This window comes from Taeniopygia guttata, chromosome 1 (assembly GCF_048771995.1).
Source record: "Taeniopygia guttata chromosome 1, bTaeGut7.mat, whole genome shotgun sequence".
Taxonomy (NCBI): domain Eukaryota; kingdom Metazoa; phylum Chordata; class Aves; order Passeriformes; family Estrildidae; genus Taeniopygia; species Taeniopygia guttata.
In genome coordinates, this window is record NC_133024.1 from 110,981,560 (window position 1) to 110,997,979 (window position 16,420).

At 41.2% G+C, this 16,420-nt stretch overlaps 1 protein-coding gene across 2 annotated transcripts in view; it reads right to left on the minus strand.

Annotated features, from left to right (window-relative positions):
- The window catches only part of ABCG1 (ATP binding cassette subfamily G member 1), a 55,757-nt gene that overhangs the window by 10,753 nt on the left and 28,584 nt on the right, over positions 1–16,420 (minus strand). For both annotated transcript variants that reach the window (XM_030283674.4, XM_030283682.4), the window contains exons 3-12: positions 10,752–10,869; positions 9,879–10,011; positions 8,446–8,496; positions 6,301–6,446; positions 5,533–5,656; positions 4,319–4,433; positions 3,386–3,534; positions 3,115–3,216; positions 1,199–1,367; positions 354–454 (exon numbers count right to left, since the gene is read on the minus strand). In XM_030283674.4, coding sequence (XP_030139534.2) covers positions 354–454; positions 1,199–1,367; positions 3,115–3,216; positions 3,386–3,534; positions 4,319–4,433; positions 5,533–5,656; positions 6,301–6,446; positions 8,446–8,496; positions 9,879–10,011; positions 10,752–10,869 — 1,208 coding nt within the window. The remainder of the gene's footprint in view (positions 1–353; positions 455–1,198; positions 1,368–3,114; positions 3,217–3,385; positions 3,535–4,318; positions 4,434–5,532; positions 5,657–6,300; positions 6,447–8,445; positions 8,497–9,878; positions 10,012–10,751; positions 10,870–16,420) is intronic.

A 16,420-nucleotide genomic window follows, 5' to 3' on the forward strand; every position in this document is an offset into this window, starting at 1 on the left:
GGTGTTCCCATTAACCCACAGCTCCCAGCCTTTCCATTACATGACACGGATACCAGTCTTTCTACTTGGGCATTTGAAAACAGATTCCACTCCCATCCCTTCACAATTCTTCTCCTGCAAATAAGCAAAGCTGGTCATGTGTTTAATAAAAGAATGTTGGGTCAGGTCTCTGCTTTTGTGAAGTCCTGCACTCTCAGGGTGATTCTGATTCATCCCTGAAGCTTCACCAGACACATATGGACATTTTCCCCACTATTCCAATGGATAAAATACCAATACTAATCTTCTTGGCAAGTGAGCTTGTCATTCATGAACTGAAATGGTTCTACTTTATTGAAGAGTAGAGCATGTACCTGGAAAGGAACATCAGCCATGGTTTTGGCGAGGTAATAGGCTTTTAGGCTGTACCAGTAGTTCAGGTGCTCTCTGAGAAACACTCCCATCTCAAGGGGAACTGCAGGGAACACAGAATATTCACTTAGATTGCTGCAGGGTGCAATACTGCTTCACATAAAAACAATGCAAATGTTGTTGTTAAACACATAAAAACAAGCCTCATCCATGTCTAATCCTGCACTGCTGCAGTCCCAGGGTGGGACTGGAACTCTCAGGTCTTTGACAGAGCAGCAAAAGTTTCAGTGATTTGTAACAGAATATAAAAGATCAGCCCCTAGAGCTGCTCACTGTTGAGACTATGACCAGTCTACTCAGATGATCTGAGCCTCCCTTAAAGAGTATTTTAAATTAAAAGTGGTGACAAAACTTGGTTATTTTCCTTGGTCCAACAGGGAATCCAAAGTAACAGCACTCCCAGAGCAAGTGTGAAACAGTCCATTCTGCAGGATTTTGTTTCTGATACCACATGAATAAGCTGATTTTATGCAGGAGTCATAATTTGGAAGCCCCAGAGAAATTATTCCATCCTCCCTAAGTCCAGCCACGATCTCAGGGCATGGTTGAGATGCACTGGGATAAGGAGAAATTCCAGTCCAGGACTGTAACACTGAACTGTCTGTGCTGAAAAACACTGGGAAAACTGGGCCAAGCTGGCCAAGCCTATTTCTGCTAGTACAGTAATGCTTCTGTGGGTGCAAGATTGACCCCCCCCACCTGTCTTAGAGGTAGAATCACAAGTCAGATACTGTCTTACACAAAACTAGACATATTCCAACATCCCCTCCCCAGTGCTGTGACTCACAAGTGAGGACGGTCGGCATGAGCGCAGCAAACATGAGGAACAACATGGAGAAGAAGAGGAACCCCGAGTTGCTGAGGACTTTCTTGGCTTCATTGCCAATGCCCAAGTAGAGCAATCCAATGAGCAGCCCAATGCCAATGTGTGAGGTGATCCTCAGGTGTGTCAGGACCTGTGAGAAGCAAAGAGTGGCACCTATCAGAAAGTCTGGGCTCAAAACTGTGGGAATCCAGGGCAACCCTCTGACTGCCCTGGCAGGTCTGGGACCCCGACAGAGGTCAGGAACCCCCCTGTACAGAGCCCCCAGAGACACTGTCTGTGATCTCTGTCCATGGAAAAGAGTTTTCAATCTTACAGGATGAATTACAAGCTCTGAGTGTTTGATATCAGTAATAATTAAGTGTGGCATGGGTGCAAAAGTAAAATTTTAGGATTCTAGATCATGGGTTCAGAGGGGACAAGATGGAGGAAATTGGGTGTGTCTTGTCCTTTTTCTCCTTCTTCATGACCTCCATGTTTCACTGCAGTGTTGGCATTTTTCTGTTGGTTCAGGCTGGGGACACACTGTTCAACGTAGGTGACAGATATTGGCACATTATTGTAAATCCAGCACAGGTAGTTTGTGGTATTTAATGTTTGTAACATCCCACTGAGGGCAGAGCCCCACACGCTGCCCTGCAGGACAGAGCTGCGGCAGGGCAGCAGAACATGTTAGAGACAAACAGAATAAACAACCTTGGAACCAGCACAGACGAATTATGGCTTCTTCTTTGGCAGTGGGGCAGAAAGACAGAGACTTTCTACAATCTGGGAATCATCAATACCTCAGATTCCAACAGAAAACCAGTGACAGTGTGGCTGAAATCAGGTAGATTGCAGGAAAGGAGCACTTATGTCCAGAAAATCTTACATGGAAACCATTGAGTGGTTTGGGTTGGAAGGGGCCTTAAAGATCACCAAGTTCCAATGCCCTGCCATGAGAAATGTAAATTTCCTGCTGGGTAAGAAAAATTATGAGCTTCCCACAAAAATTTCTTCCAGGTAACACAGGCAGGAACTGCAAATGCTGCAGCCTGAAATCTCAATGTCTGACAATACCATGGAGCCACTGGCTCTTACTCATCAGGGGAAATAGACTTTCTGACTAAAAGATAAATTTCCCCAGAGCAGAAGAGAAGCAGAAAAGGTATTTCAGGCTTATGTAGACCAAAGTAACTCCATCAGGAATAAATTAGCTTTCCGTGCCTTCTCTGCAACACAGTATTCCCACAAGAGGCTTGGAAGAACAAAAGAAATAATAACATTGAGAACAACTGCAAGCCTTTAGAGTTGAGCAGGAAAAATATATATTAAAAACAACATTGTCCTTCAATCTATGCATCAGCAAATCAGTTTCAGTTTCTCCTGATCTTAATTCATTAACTTAATTAATCCTTGTTGACAAATGCATTTATAAAAAGCAGGAAGGGAGAACAAGTTATGGCAAAGAAGCAAATGTTTTATCTATCAATTTTCTACTTCCAAAAATGAAGACTTTAAGTAGTAACTTTACATCACACTGAAATTATGATCTTTGCCGTCCTGAATTTTCTGGAAAACCTAATTTTGTGAAACAGCACTACAACTTCCCACACACTTTTCAATAGGATTAATAACTGTATAAGGGACCTGCCAGCACAGAGGGGATTTAAACTTTGGGTTTTTAGGCCAGGTGGTTCTGAGTGCTTTGTAGACAGCTGTCGTTCAAAATGAAGATGGTAGAGCTAACAGAAAGACTGAAAGATCAGCCTCTTCCCTTTGAAATTCTGTGATAACTCATGGATGGGCTGCTGGACAGGACCCCAGAGGTGTATTGCAGTGCCTCACACCCAGCTGAACAGACCTCTTGGCCACAAAAGTTAGTATAAAGCCATTCTTACCGAGTCCCTCATGATGGTGAGGAAAGTTCTTTTGAAGAGGATGCAGAACTGGGTTAGGCAGCTGGCAGAGAAGCTGTGGCAGCCTTCTGTGGAGGATGAATCCTGCAGAAACACACAGAGAACAAACTCCTTTCTTTGCACTATCTGCTTTGGTTTTCATTCACAAAGCCCACTCGCATCAGCTGAGTGTGCCCAGAGACTTTTCCACTGACAGAGGATTTAAATTCCCTCCCTCCCCCTGCAGCCCTCTGGGCTGAGATGCACAAAATACCTCTTCAGAGGGCCGGTGCCAGAGGAAAGGGTTCAGCTCGTGCTCCCCAGCCACGTCTCTCTTGTAGTCTGTGTCACAAATCCTCTCCCTCACAGCTCTGACCAGGCGGCTGTTCTGGTCCCCGTACTCACCCGAGGCCACTTCCATCACTACAAAAACAGAAATTGAAGTTACTGCTTTGCAAAGGTTTAAATTGCTGCTTTGCAAAGGTTTAAGTTGCTGCTTTGCAAAGGTTTAAATTGCTGCTTTGCAAAGGTTTAAGTTGCTGCTGACCAGGTACAAGCCTTGTTGTTAAACCCCCTCGATGCTGCAGCACTGACAAAACCCGTCAGCTGCAAATTCCTACCTCTGCACAAACAACATTTGAAATGCCACCTGCAAGTTCCTATCTCTACACAAACAACATTTAAATGCATCTTTCCATAAATCTTCAGAGAGATCTCTTCATCCTGGAAGTTAAATGTTCAGAGGAAAGGCAGTGAATACAGAAAATAGACAAAAGTCTATTTTTGTGGCACTTTCCATTTTTTTTTTAGTTAAGAAGCAGCACTGAAAAAAACCTCAATGCTCTAACCTATACAATGCCACAGTCTCAAGATAAAAAGAAAACAAGCACAATACTGCAGCCACTTAAAAAAGTCACTAAAACTAGTTACTATGAAACACTAAAGAATACACTTTATCTTTCATTTCCTGAACCTGGACTTCCAACAGAGAGAAATATTCACTAAATTGTACCACTAGATGGCATTCAAATTACTTTGGGAAAAAAAAGTCTGATAACTTTTATTTTGAATTTTGGTTCGCATATGGACAAAGCACATAAGAATATATGTACAGAAGTATCAATCTCACCACGGTTTTCCTTACCCTGAAGGTGATAAAATTATAAAGTACAAAAGAAATGAAATAAACTATTCAAGCTGTCCTTACCAAAATCTGCTGGGTTGTGGTAGGTTGGACAATTCAACCCCAAATCTCTCAGGTAAGGGACGAGGTTTGTCACCTTCCCACGGTAAATGCACTGACCTTGACTTAGAACATAGAGCTGGAAAACAAGAAGCAAAGGGGAAAAAATAAAATAGAAGTAAAAGAAATAAGAAAAAAAAAAGTGAAATAGCATCAAAATATTTGAACCTGTTGCCTAACAACATCTCCTTGTCCCTGTGGGAAGAACACCTTGGGAAAATCTGTCACCACTTGAAATTAACTTTGCATGGAATCACAACTAATGGAAAATTTAAAGGCTGGAGTTGGAATTCTGCACACATTGCCTGCAGGACTTCAAACACATTAACACAGAAATGTTACACTAATTCCAGCCTTTGGCACATGCTGAAAATAGGCAAGGAGCTGGAGAGCCAAGCCATCCAATTTCCACACATTATGGATATTTTGGGCTGGGAGGCTGGTGAGTGCAGGGATGGAAGGAGAGCTGGGACAGCACAGCAACAGCAAACAGCTCAATCACTCTCACTTTTAGCCACAATTTTGACTTTAAATAAACCTCCCTGCCAGACTGGCAATCTGCAAGTGTTTGTTCACCTGTGGTGGTGGAGGTTTTCTCTCAGCTCTCACAGGACTAAGCTAAATCCTCTAACAAGATTAAAATATATTTTTTTTATCTAATCTAAGCACACATGGTCCACATGACATTGTTAGCTTGGAGAGAAGTTCTCCAACTGACTTAATTTCAATTAATTTATAAATACTAAATTTGAGTATTATTATTATTTCATGTGAATTAACTCTTCTCAATCTACACCTGTGTATCTAGGATACACAGATATACTGCAGACATTGACACTGCAGCTCTCCTGCTTTTATATTGCTCTAATTTACTTCAGTGACAGCCCTGTGCACAGAAGCAGTGCTGGGTGAAGGCATGATAATCACCAGTGCAATAAACGTGATTTCACAAACCTAACAGCAGGATTCTTCACAAACATTACACATAAATAAAGGAAAGAGGCAGAGAAGAAGGAAAAAAACATAATAAATAAGTGTATTTTGCTGTTATTTATTTAATTTCTTTATATTATTTGTAGCCATCAACTAGAATTATTCATGTTTTTTGATTAAAGAGTGTAGCCTTGAAAGCATAACCACCCTGAACTACACATAAAGAGAAAGTCTGAGAGCAATACCTGGTCAAAGAGCTCAAACAGTTTTGCACTGGGCTGGTGAATCGTGCAGATGATGGATCTGCCACCCTGGGCCAAAGCCTTCATCAGAGAGACCACCTGGAAACACGATGCACTGTCCAAGCCACTGGAAAAAAAACCAAACAAGTTTGTTTGGCAACCAAACAGGGCCACTCAAAACCAGCACATGCATTTGCTACGTGGTATCCCATTATTACCCTTTTACAAATTTTCTCTGTAGCAGTTTCATTTTATCATATGCCAACCTTATGCTTGTACTTCTCCATCAGGCTTTTAATTAAATTGGAAGCATGCCTGAGAATGAAAAAGAATATTCTCAAAGCTGCCTTAAGGGACTTCTACATTTTAGGGCTGCAAATTTAAATGCTCCCAACTTTAATGAATAGATGCATATTCATAGCTTTGCCAGCCTCCTCCCAGACTGATGACATTCATTACCAAAAGTCACATTTTAAAATGTTTATATTCAAGCAGTCTTTGCTCGAAAAAGAAAATCCATGCCACAATATTTTCCTCTCTCTTTTCCTTCCTCCTGCAGTTTGTGAATGCTTTAAATGTTGCTTCAGCAGTTGCAGCAGTGACCCAAGGCACAAAGAGCCCAAATCAAATTATTTCTTGGCCTTATTCAGTGCTTGCAAGCAACACAAGAGGAAACTTTCCCAAGGATTTAGAGGTGAATAGCTTTTCTGTAGTTCTGTTCTACTATGCAAAGCTGTATTTTTCTGTGTTTGATTTTTGGCCCTGAAGTACCTGGTTGGTTCATCGAAGAACATGACAGGAGGGTTGTTCACCAGCTCCAGGGCGATGGCGAGGCGCTTCCTCTGGCCTCCTGAGAGACTCCCAGTCCTGGTGTTGGCACACGCCAGCAAACCAAGGGCTGTCAGGATTTCCTTCACCTGGAGGGAGCAGAACATTCCACGGTGTCAGAACAGGAAAAACCTCCAGCCCCTCCACTGATTTTCACTGAGGTTGCAAACCAGCTCATGACTTTATCACCCACACACTCAAAGCCTTTCTCCATCTAATGAAGCATTTATTAGACTCAGTGTTAACAGTCTGCCATTTACTGTTTTGACCCAAATTCTGCTTGCTTGTCCTGCATGGCCTCACTCAGTAAAGAGGTGAAAAAGGAGTGGAAATCAATTCTCCTATAGCAGTGTATTTATGGGTATGGCACTGACATCAAAGGGTTTTTACACAGTGAAACCAAGAAGCTTCTTTCAATAGAACTCTGGGGCCGTCTCTACGAGGGAGTCTGTAACAAAAACCCAGTGGTTTCTGTAGAGCAGTGTCCTGTTTTATCTCCTCTGTTCCCCACAGTCTCTTCTTTCAGGTGCAGCCATTGATTTCAAGGGTTTTCATTCCACTCAGAGTCAATGCAGTTGTCACAGGTACTCTCAGATGTTTGGGATTTCCTCAAGACAGCCTCAGGAAGGGCACAGCTCGTCCCAGGGTTTTTGGAGCAAAAGGAGAACAATCCCAGGCACTATGATTTTTAATGTTTCAGTGACTGTAGATCTGGTCTGGTAGCCCTACATAAGGGAAATAGCACTTTGGCCTCAGTAAAAGCATGGACACAAAAATGAGTGAATCCATGAGCTACATTTCATGCAATTAACAAACTCCACCACTTCAAACGTAGAAAGCAGCCCAGACATTTAGTGCTCCACTGAAGTTTAGGAAACAGAGCCCACCATTTTTCAAAGTATCAACTGCTTGGATGGAGAGAGTTTTCCAGAAAGAGTGCCTGACCTGGTGAAAATTGATGAGACCAACCAGGGCCTGACCCTTTTCTTGTCCTGATTTTGATTTCCAGGAGTTCCCTCTCCCAGTAAGAGGGAGTAAAAAAATAACAAAACCCACTAAGCCTTGTTTCTCAGATAAAAAAGCCCAACTACCTCATTCCCTTTATCTCTGGGAAGGGTAAACAGGAGTCAGGCAGCACAAGAAACATAAACTGTGGTTCACTGGCGGATTTTCACTTGTCCCTGCTTTAAACAAGAGTCTGCAATCCTGCTAGCACAAGTGTATAAATTCATAACATTTATCTGTGATAAACATTTACACTCCAATTTACAACAATTAAATTAATTATCTTCTCCTGCACAGGCCAGTAACACTAACTAGAAAATTCTTTTAACATGTGTTGAATAAACACAGCACCACAGTTTTTAACTCAAAAAGCTGCTTGTAATTACAGTGGCAGTGTGAACAAGTGAATTAACTTGCTTGGCCTAACTTCACTAAAGTGTAAATGAACTAAGGTTTCCAAAGTACAACTAAGTTAACAGCTGTTTCTATAAAAGTTTATCTTCCAATAGGAAAACAATCTGTTTGTTTTCTACACAACAAGCTGATTCCTGTAAGTTTCCCTTTCTGATTTTCAAGTATTCTTTTTGAGTCTGAAGAAATGCCCATTGTTCCAATTTGTAAATAAACACAGACAAAGGACAGTCAAAAAACCAGCTGATCTACCTAGGAAGTTGCCACAGTTTTCATATTTCAGGAAAAGTTGTGCTTTTCCCCATGGATGGGTGAGAGGGGCACAGATTCTAGTGCAGGTCCAGCTGGGTGATTTATCTCGCCCCACATGAGATGCCTGAGGCCTCAGACATGCACATAGTAGAATGCAAGGTGCTAAGGTTCATTAACAGGAATCCTGCAGAACCTGTGAATTTGTTTCTGTAAACCTTTTACAATTTTCCGGTCTTGTACTGAAAGCAGCTTTCATAGAGACTGCAGTGAACATTCCCTCCTGATGACAATATCAGCCTAGAGAATATTAATTATTCTGTCATTGCAAGTCCAGGGCAGTATTAGATAAAAAAATGTCTGCTTTACAGATCTCACTTCTTGGCATCCCCCAAATTCTAGTTTGATTGGCAGTGTACATACCATTTCTCTCCTCCCTTCATCTTTCTCTTGAAGTTTCAGATGAGCAGATACCTGGAATGCAAAACAGGGAATTTGATTTTGAGCTGGTCTGAAGCACAACCACCACTCAGAGCAGACATCTCAGGCACAGCACTCCAAGGTACCACTTAAACAACTCCTTTCAGCCCAGTCAGAAAATCTGAACTTGAACTACAATGTTCCAGTCACAAGCATCACATTTTTCTGTGCAGCAAATAACTGAGTCTAATTTGACTTGGGCAAAGCACCTGACAGAAAGTGTATTAAAAAAAGGCCATTCTGCAAGTCAAAGAGCTTTACAGGAGGATGGGAGAGTGACATATTTTGCACATCCAAAAACTTCCCAGGTAATGCTAGAAACAGTTTATTTGTGGTTCATTCACGCTGTTAACTGAACTCTGCCATTCTCCAGCATGCAAACAAGCGAGCACAGAAATAAATAATCTTGTGAAAGATGTCATCTGCTGTCCTGAAAGGCAGCTCCATGAAACATCATGATTAACCTTTATTCAAAGCAATTAAAATGTTAGGTAATTATTTTTTGTCACAGCCTTGATTGATTAATTTTTGACAGCAGCTATAATCTGGGCCAAATTCTGCAAAAGTGGTCCCGTGGGATTCTGATGAAAACACTCAAGTAAACAAAAGAGAAGAAAACCTTTTCCACAGAAAAGAGCCTTTGCTGAAAATTAGCCACATAAAAACTGGAATAATTTCTTCTGGCCTTAAAATTCATGAATTCAGCTGGCACAGTGTGAGCAACCTAAGCCTTATTTTGATAACAATTTCTGAGAAAAACTGGCCCATTTCTCAAGCTGAGCTACAGACACTTCAGGTTGGCAATTCATAAACTTGCTGAAGCGATGCAAAACCATGAGAAGAATTAACTTTGCTGTACATCCTGGACTTATTCTGTTCTTGTTTTTTTCCCATGAAGAAATGAAAGAGATTTTATAAAATGCCTTTATTTTTATAAAGGCACAAAAGAGTAGAAGTGGCAGAGAGATCACACTGAAGTGTAAATACCAAATTTCAGTCAGAACATGAAAGATGGGGAGAAAGAGAGAGAGATGAGGTTACTCATCCACCACCCAAGCAAACAGATGGTCCCTACCAAGGCTCATTTGTGAAGAATTTCAGGTTCTATTCTCTCAGAGATCTAAGGAGGAGACACTTAGGTCTCCTTCCAAATCACAATGCTGGGCACAAACTGGAAATTATAAAGCCAAAGAATCCCTAGAAGGATGACCCTGAAATGGAATTCAAGGCATCATCAAATTCCAAGAACATTAATTGAGCGGGTTCAGACAGAGATAAAATCTTGTGGCACTGCCAGGGGTAGGACCAAGGGCACGACACAAACCATTCTCCATTTTCTCCTGCTCAGATAAATTAGGGCAAGGAGCAAAGCTCACCATCATAGCTTCCTGGACAGTGAGGTGAGGAAGGAGCATGTCATCCTGCATGATGTAGCAGGAGACCTTGCGGAAGGAGCGCAGGTCGCGGGGCTGCCCGTTGATGAGGATTTCTCCTTTCATCCCCGTCTCTCTGAAAGAAAACCACAACAGCCAGAGGTGAATCTCACCATCACTTCTGCTGCCAAATGACTCAGCTCGTGGAAGTCTTAGGGAGTTATTGTCACTATGAAATAAATTCGGTAGACTGGATAGAAACGAAATTATTTCCTGATTACGCTTTCTACCATATAAAGACTCATGACATGATGCTGAAAATTTTACTCAAAATGTGTGCTGTCATATATAAATCTGAAAAAATATCAAGAAATTAAAGCAGGGTTTTTTTTTAGGTTTCTCTATCCTGTTCCTCATGCCCCAAATGTCAAGACAGAGACAACTTGTACAATAATACAAGAGGGGATTTAGAAAATTGAAACCAAATCACTGATTTTGGTGAGGAACACATCAACATTATGAACTGGTGACTAAAAAGAGTAGATTTTTCAATTGTTTTTGTGATTTAAAAAACATCACAAACACAAGACACTGAGTCAGATTTGTTACACAGCCAAAAAAGGAGATTTTCTTTATATGTGTGCTTTTTGGATTTTAAATTGATTCTTATTTTTGGATCAGACCTGTTAAGAGATAAATCCCAAGTGACCAAAACAGGACACAGAGGAAAAAAGATAAGCAAAAAGAATCTAATTCAAAATCTTTGAAGTGCCTGTTTTTGACAAACTCTAGGACAAAATTTCTTCTTCTGTTGTCTCCAAGGAGCCCTCAGCCTCAGTGATTTTATCTTAACTTGGGATTTTCATTGGTACTGACCTGTATCCTGCCAGAATATTCATAAGCGTTGACTTCCCAGCTCCTGAAGGTCCCATAATTGCAACGAGTTCTCCACTGCTGAACTTCCCTGAAATTCCTTTCAAAAGGGTCTTATAACCTGGAAGAAGGAAGAAAAGGTCACTGAACCCTTAATCACATCTGTGGAGCAATGAGAGCTCATTTCCACTGAATATTGGTGACAAATGGGCATTAACAGCCACCTCCTGAAAGGCTGATGCCAACATCAGCAAAATAACTATCAAAAGCCAAATTGTGAGTGGGAGCAGCAGCTTCCTGCCATGACACAAATGGAATTACAGGGTCTCACACTCTTGCTTCACTGCAGGATGATTTTTCAATAGAGCTATGAAGCCTTGCTGCCATTCCTTAAGTGTCCCCTCAGAGTATTTTACCAGGATGCTGTTAAAATATCCAATACTCCACAGCTAACAGTCCTGGAGCAGGCTGCCCTCCAGTCACTGCAGTTTCAGTGCCAACTTCTTAGAGAGAGCAACAGCAGAGATCTCAAAGACCTTTGCCTTTTTCCATAAAAGAAACAGAAAAATTGTCTTGTATGACAAGAAACTCAGCAGAAGGAGACACACAAACTTCTTTGTTCTCTTGCCACAAGAACTCTCTTATCAGAGGAACTCTAAAGGCTTTTCTAAACAGGGAGACTGACCATAGTAACTGTAAAAACAATTTCTAGAGAAAATTTATAGCTAAGAACACGCAGGGTATTCTTCTCACTTAGATTAATCCATTCCAAAACTTCATGCCACTATGATTACATCCTCAGGCAAGGATGTTCTAGAGTGACAACACCACCTCCTTCAAGCATTTCAACTTAGTTTTCAGATAATTATCTCTGCCAGTAAACCTTTAATAAAAGCTTTAACTCCATGTTATTCTAAGTGTAAGCAAAACTGTGCTCCAATGAGAATTCCAGATTTGGACCAATAGCATCCACCTTGCCCGGCAGGATTTCCATGTAAAGGCATAAAAATTGTGTAAGGAATGTGGAGAGAGCCCTGATCTGCATTTACATTTTTCAGAATCTGTTTCCCTTTTGTTTTTTTAATTTTTTTTTTGTTTGCTTACTTTATTTTAATTACCAGTGTTGTAGCTAAAAGTTGTAGCTAAAGATTTTGATAATAAAAAAAATGCTAAGTAAGGTGTCAGAAGCCAATCTCATGTGTTGACAATGTTTATGTGGTTCAATTAAAACTAAAACAGAAGAGTGGAAAATCCATTTAAATGCAGAGTCAGGGTTTGGCAGCCCATTCTGCCACCCTGGTGGATATGCAAGCAGGATGTACATTCCACATATAAACTATCCCAGAGCTCTGCTGATCAGCACAGACTGCAGCTGGAACAAGGAAATACTGTAAAAAAACCCCACATTGTCTGCAAGCTCCTAGAAAAAAAGAATTGTGGGTTATATTCTGTTTCTTCCTAACTTCATGATTTGTTTTCCTCTCCACTTATTCTCTTTAAATTTTCTTCTTGTCACCATTCTTGATTCATGCTCCTTCTATGCCACAAGAGAGCAAACTTTGCACCAAAAACATTGTCATGCTGCTGTGGGATCTCCCAAATCCACAGCACATCCTCTTCCCTGAGCACACCCAAGCCCAGGGGCAATGCCATAGCCACAGAACTCTCTAGAAATAGCTGATCCTACTCTTTTCATGGCAGATGTCCTAGAAAATGTAACTGACTAAATGGATCAAAATCACCGTTTTCTTGAGTGCCTTTTTTTTTTTTTTTTTTTTTTTTTTTTTTTTTTTTTTTCTTTCTTAAACAGGCCAGTAATTTTTCACTATAAATCTTGTCCTGGACCTAAAGGAAACAACTTGTTTGGAAGCCAGGACATAGCACAGATACAAAAATAGCAGGGTATCCACATAGGCTGTTTATGGCACAAGTCCTGAAAAGGAAAGCAAGGACAATCTATCAAAAGGAACATCAACTTTGGACAGAGAAATCCATGGCACCCCCACAAGGTCAAGCAGCTTGTCCTTCTCACCAAGGCCCCCATCCACAGCAAGATCTGAATGTAAAGGGCAAGGAACAATCAGGCCTTTCAGATGTGGCAATATTTAATAAACAGGATCTGCAGGGACAAAGTCCTTCATTCTCCCTCTTCAGTGTAATGAGAACCTGCTCCCTCCCAACCCTGTTAAGCATCAGGGACTCAAATATAGAATGTACCCCCAAATATTAGAATGTACCACCATTATTTGCATTAACTCATAACATATGGCACAAACTCATGAGGGAGGATAAAAAGTGTATACTGCCATCAACGAGGGACGTGCAACCTAAAATAAAGGCTCAGCAGCTGCAAACATGTGGTAACATAGATATCATTACTTAAAACCGAAACCTTTCCTCTCCCTACATATGACTGTGAGATCTAACATTACACACATTAAAGTCACTTTTCCAGAGTTTCCCAAGTGATGATTGGTTTATCTTTAACTGCAGTATCATCTCCCTCATGACCTTCACGTGTTTCTGTCCCTCTGATACAGTTTTCCATTTTAAGTATCCTGCACACGATGTTAAATCAGAGCAGGACTCATCACAGAGACACAGAATCAGCTTGAAAAGGACCTCTAAGATCATCAAGTCCAAGCTTTGACAGAAAAAAATCACCCTGTCAACTAGCACAGAGCACTGAGTGCCACATGCAGTCATTCCTTGAACACCTCCAGGGTTGGGGGCTCCACCACCTCCCTCAGCAGCGCTTCCATGAAGAAATTCTTCCTGAAATTCTCAGCAAATCATTTGCAATACAGTAGAGAAATATGCTTTAAGAAGAAATAAAAGAAAAGCCCCAAAACTATGAATATTAGATTAGGATCCTAATCTCTGGCATTTTAAGTTGCTACAAACTCAAACTCCTCTCCTCCTTTGACTGGAAGCGCATAATAAGCTTTTCCATTACAAAGGTTAATTTAGCAAACCCACAAAAAGATTTGACACTGTTGCAGTAGTGTGGTACCCCAGTATAATCCTTTATGAGGAATTAAAGTCCCCTGAGCAGCCACAGCCTCCCCTTTCAGAATACCGAGGCTAATCTTCAACGGAATCAGTTGACCTAAAACTTCTATACGGGGCCACGTGTCTTTCACGAGAAGGAGATTATGCATTTGGAGGGGATTGTGCTCTCACAGCGAGGGCCTGTTCCACGTCCATCTGCCATACATCAGGAATTCCTCCCTGCCTTCATCCCCACCTCGTTTTCCTCAGTCCCTGCAGCAAGGAGTTGGGTATGGCAGAGTTTGATGGGAGGTGGGTCCCCAAAAGCAGCTCACACCAGGTGGGTGCACACCTTGGGCTGTTTGGTTCCAGCACCACAGCAGCTCTCTCCCTTTGGGCTCAACTTACACCAAGAGCAAGTGTAGAATTGTGACTGTTGCCCTGAGTTTTAAAAGTGTTAAGTTTTCTTTTGTGGTTCTTCTGAAAGTTCTTTTAAAAGTTTTCTGAGCCTTCTGATGTTTACATATTTCTACTGGAGTTCTCACGCCCTGTTAATGTAAATAATGATTGTTTTGCATTCTTCTTTGTGAGAGGAGAGAATTGATGGACTGTTGGTTTGACCAGTGTGGGTGGAGAAGTAGCAATTTCATCCTCCAATCCACTGTCACTTTTAGAATTCTATATATTCCAAAGTCAGAAATAAAATTAGCTCTTATTCTCTTTTGAACTTACCAAGCTTCTGTGTATTCATTTCGTGTCCATTAGCAACATGTGACTTTCTCCTTTTTCACTTCTCCTAAAACTGTTTCAATTTCCAATGGAAATGAGCCTGGATCTTTCAGTTCTCCTATGTCCCCTCCTAAAGTTACTGTGACACAACCTTTAAAATATATATATTTAGGGGCTGATACCCATGGGAATTTTAATATCAGTTTTCAAGAACTACTTAAAATACAGATATGACATTAACACACCATCACGAACCAGAACAACCCCTCAGCAAATGTCTCAGCCCTACCCCCTGAAAATAGAACACAGCAGAAACAAATCAAACCTGGAACAGAAAATTCTAGTGACACAAAACTTTTTTTGTCTTAATTTCACCTCACATTACATTCTGGAGTTCAAATGCTTCTCCTGAGAAGCAGAATGTGCTTTGTTTTCCCATGGTAGGATTTCCCATGAAATCAAATGTGATATTCAACCACTATGAAATTTGACCAGGTTCACAGCAGAACCACCTGCCTGGCCTGACCAGACCTCCCTTCCAGAGGTGGAATTCCCTCCCTTCCTGGCAGCAGCACAGAGCCCACAAAATCTCCTTTTTCAATGAATGGACAGAGGTGACTTCGTGTCTCTGATGATACTAAGGGAGCTCTCCTTGCTCAAGTCAACAAAATTTCCTTACTACTGGAATCAGCAAGGGAGAAACGTTGATGGTTTTATCTGCTCCCTCATGGATTTTACAGAGATTTATGGGGAAATCTGGTTTTACCATTCCCACAGAAATTACTCTGGAGAGAAGCAATCCATCCCCTCCTCATCCTCGGGGTAGGAGCAATGCTTCAGGATGTGTCTGAATCAGCACCAATTAAAACATAACCAAAACCCACTCCTACCTCACAGTGAATTTCTTCAGGTAAACACCACCTCTATGTTTTTGACTGAAATGTTTCACTCATTTGCATTTCACTGTCAGTAATCCTCATTTGTTACTCAGAGAAATGTCACACAGACTCGTGGAAGTTTCTAGGTGCTGTAACCTATTTCTGCCTGCATCAGTGGGCACCCAGACCCCGTCTCAGGTCCTGGCTGAGCACAGCAGGTTTTTCCTGCTCGCTGCAATTAGAGCAGGATCTGCCCTTCCCAAAGTATTTGAACTGCTTTTCTCTCATCACAAGCTCTTCTGCAGGCAGGACATCACTGCTGGTGCCCTGCAAGTGCCACTGGCCTGAAACTGCTCAGAGGTTTCTCAGAGCATTTATTGAAGTAAAAGGTAACATGGGAAATTTCAACTCAAGGAGCACGAGTTTGGCAAAGCTACAAACAACTGGAAACTGAGCCGCAAAGAAATCAGCATTTGGCACTTAAAAATCAAAACCAGAGACATCATAACCTCCTCTTTCCACACTCCTTGACAGGCAGAAATGAAGCATTACTCTATTAAAAATTAAGTAATTATACAAGGACTATACTTCTGCATATTTTTGTGGTGCTTTTTTAGACAGGATGCATTCCTGCTGAGAAATATCCAGCTGGAAATACAGAAGACATCTCTGGCAACTACTGTATTACTTACCTGCCTTCCTTTAATGCCTTCAACAAGAGACACACTTTTTAAAAAGCAGTTTAAATTTACATCTACAAATATGTTATCTTACTGTACTATCAGGCAAATTGTTTCTTAAGACAAGAAACCACAGCAATTTCTTGGCACCATATATTGACCCATTAAAGAATTCCCATTGTATTTTTCTATTCTAAAGTCTATCTGCTCAGCCCTCACCTCACCTCCTCTCACATCAATTAAGAAATCCCCAAATTTATGCAGAAATCCAGGGAATTCTCCAGCACAAAACTGGAATAAGGGTTTGTGGAGCCAGGCTGTCACATCTTTCCCCTTGAGGGAGGACTAAGGAATCCTCACATAAAGGAAAAATGCTCCTAGAAAATTCATTGCT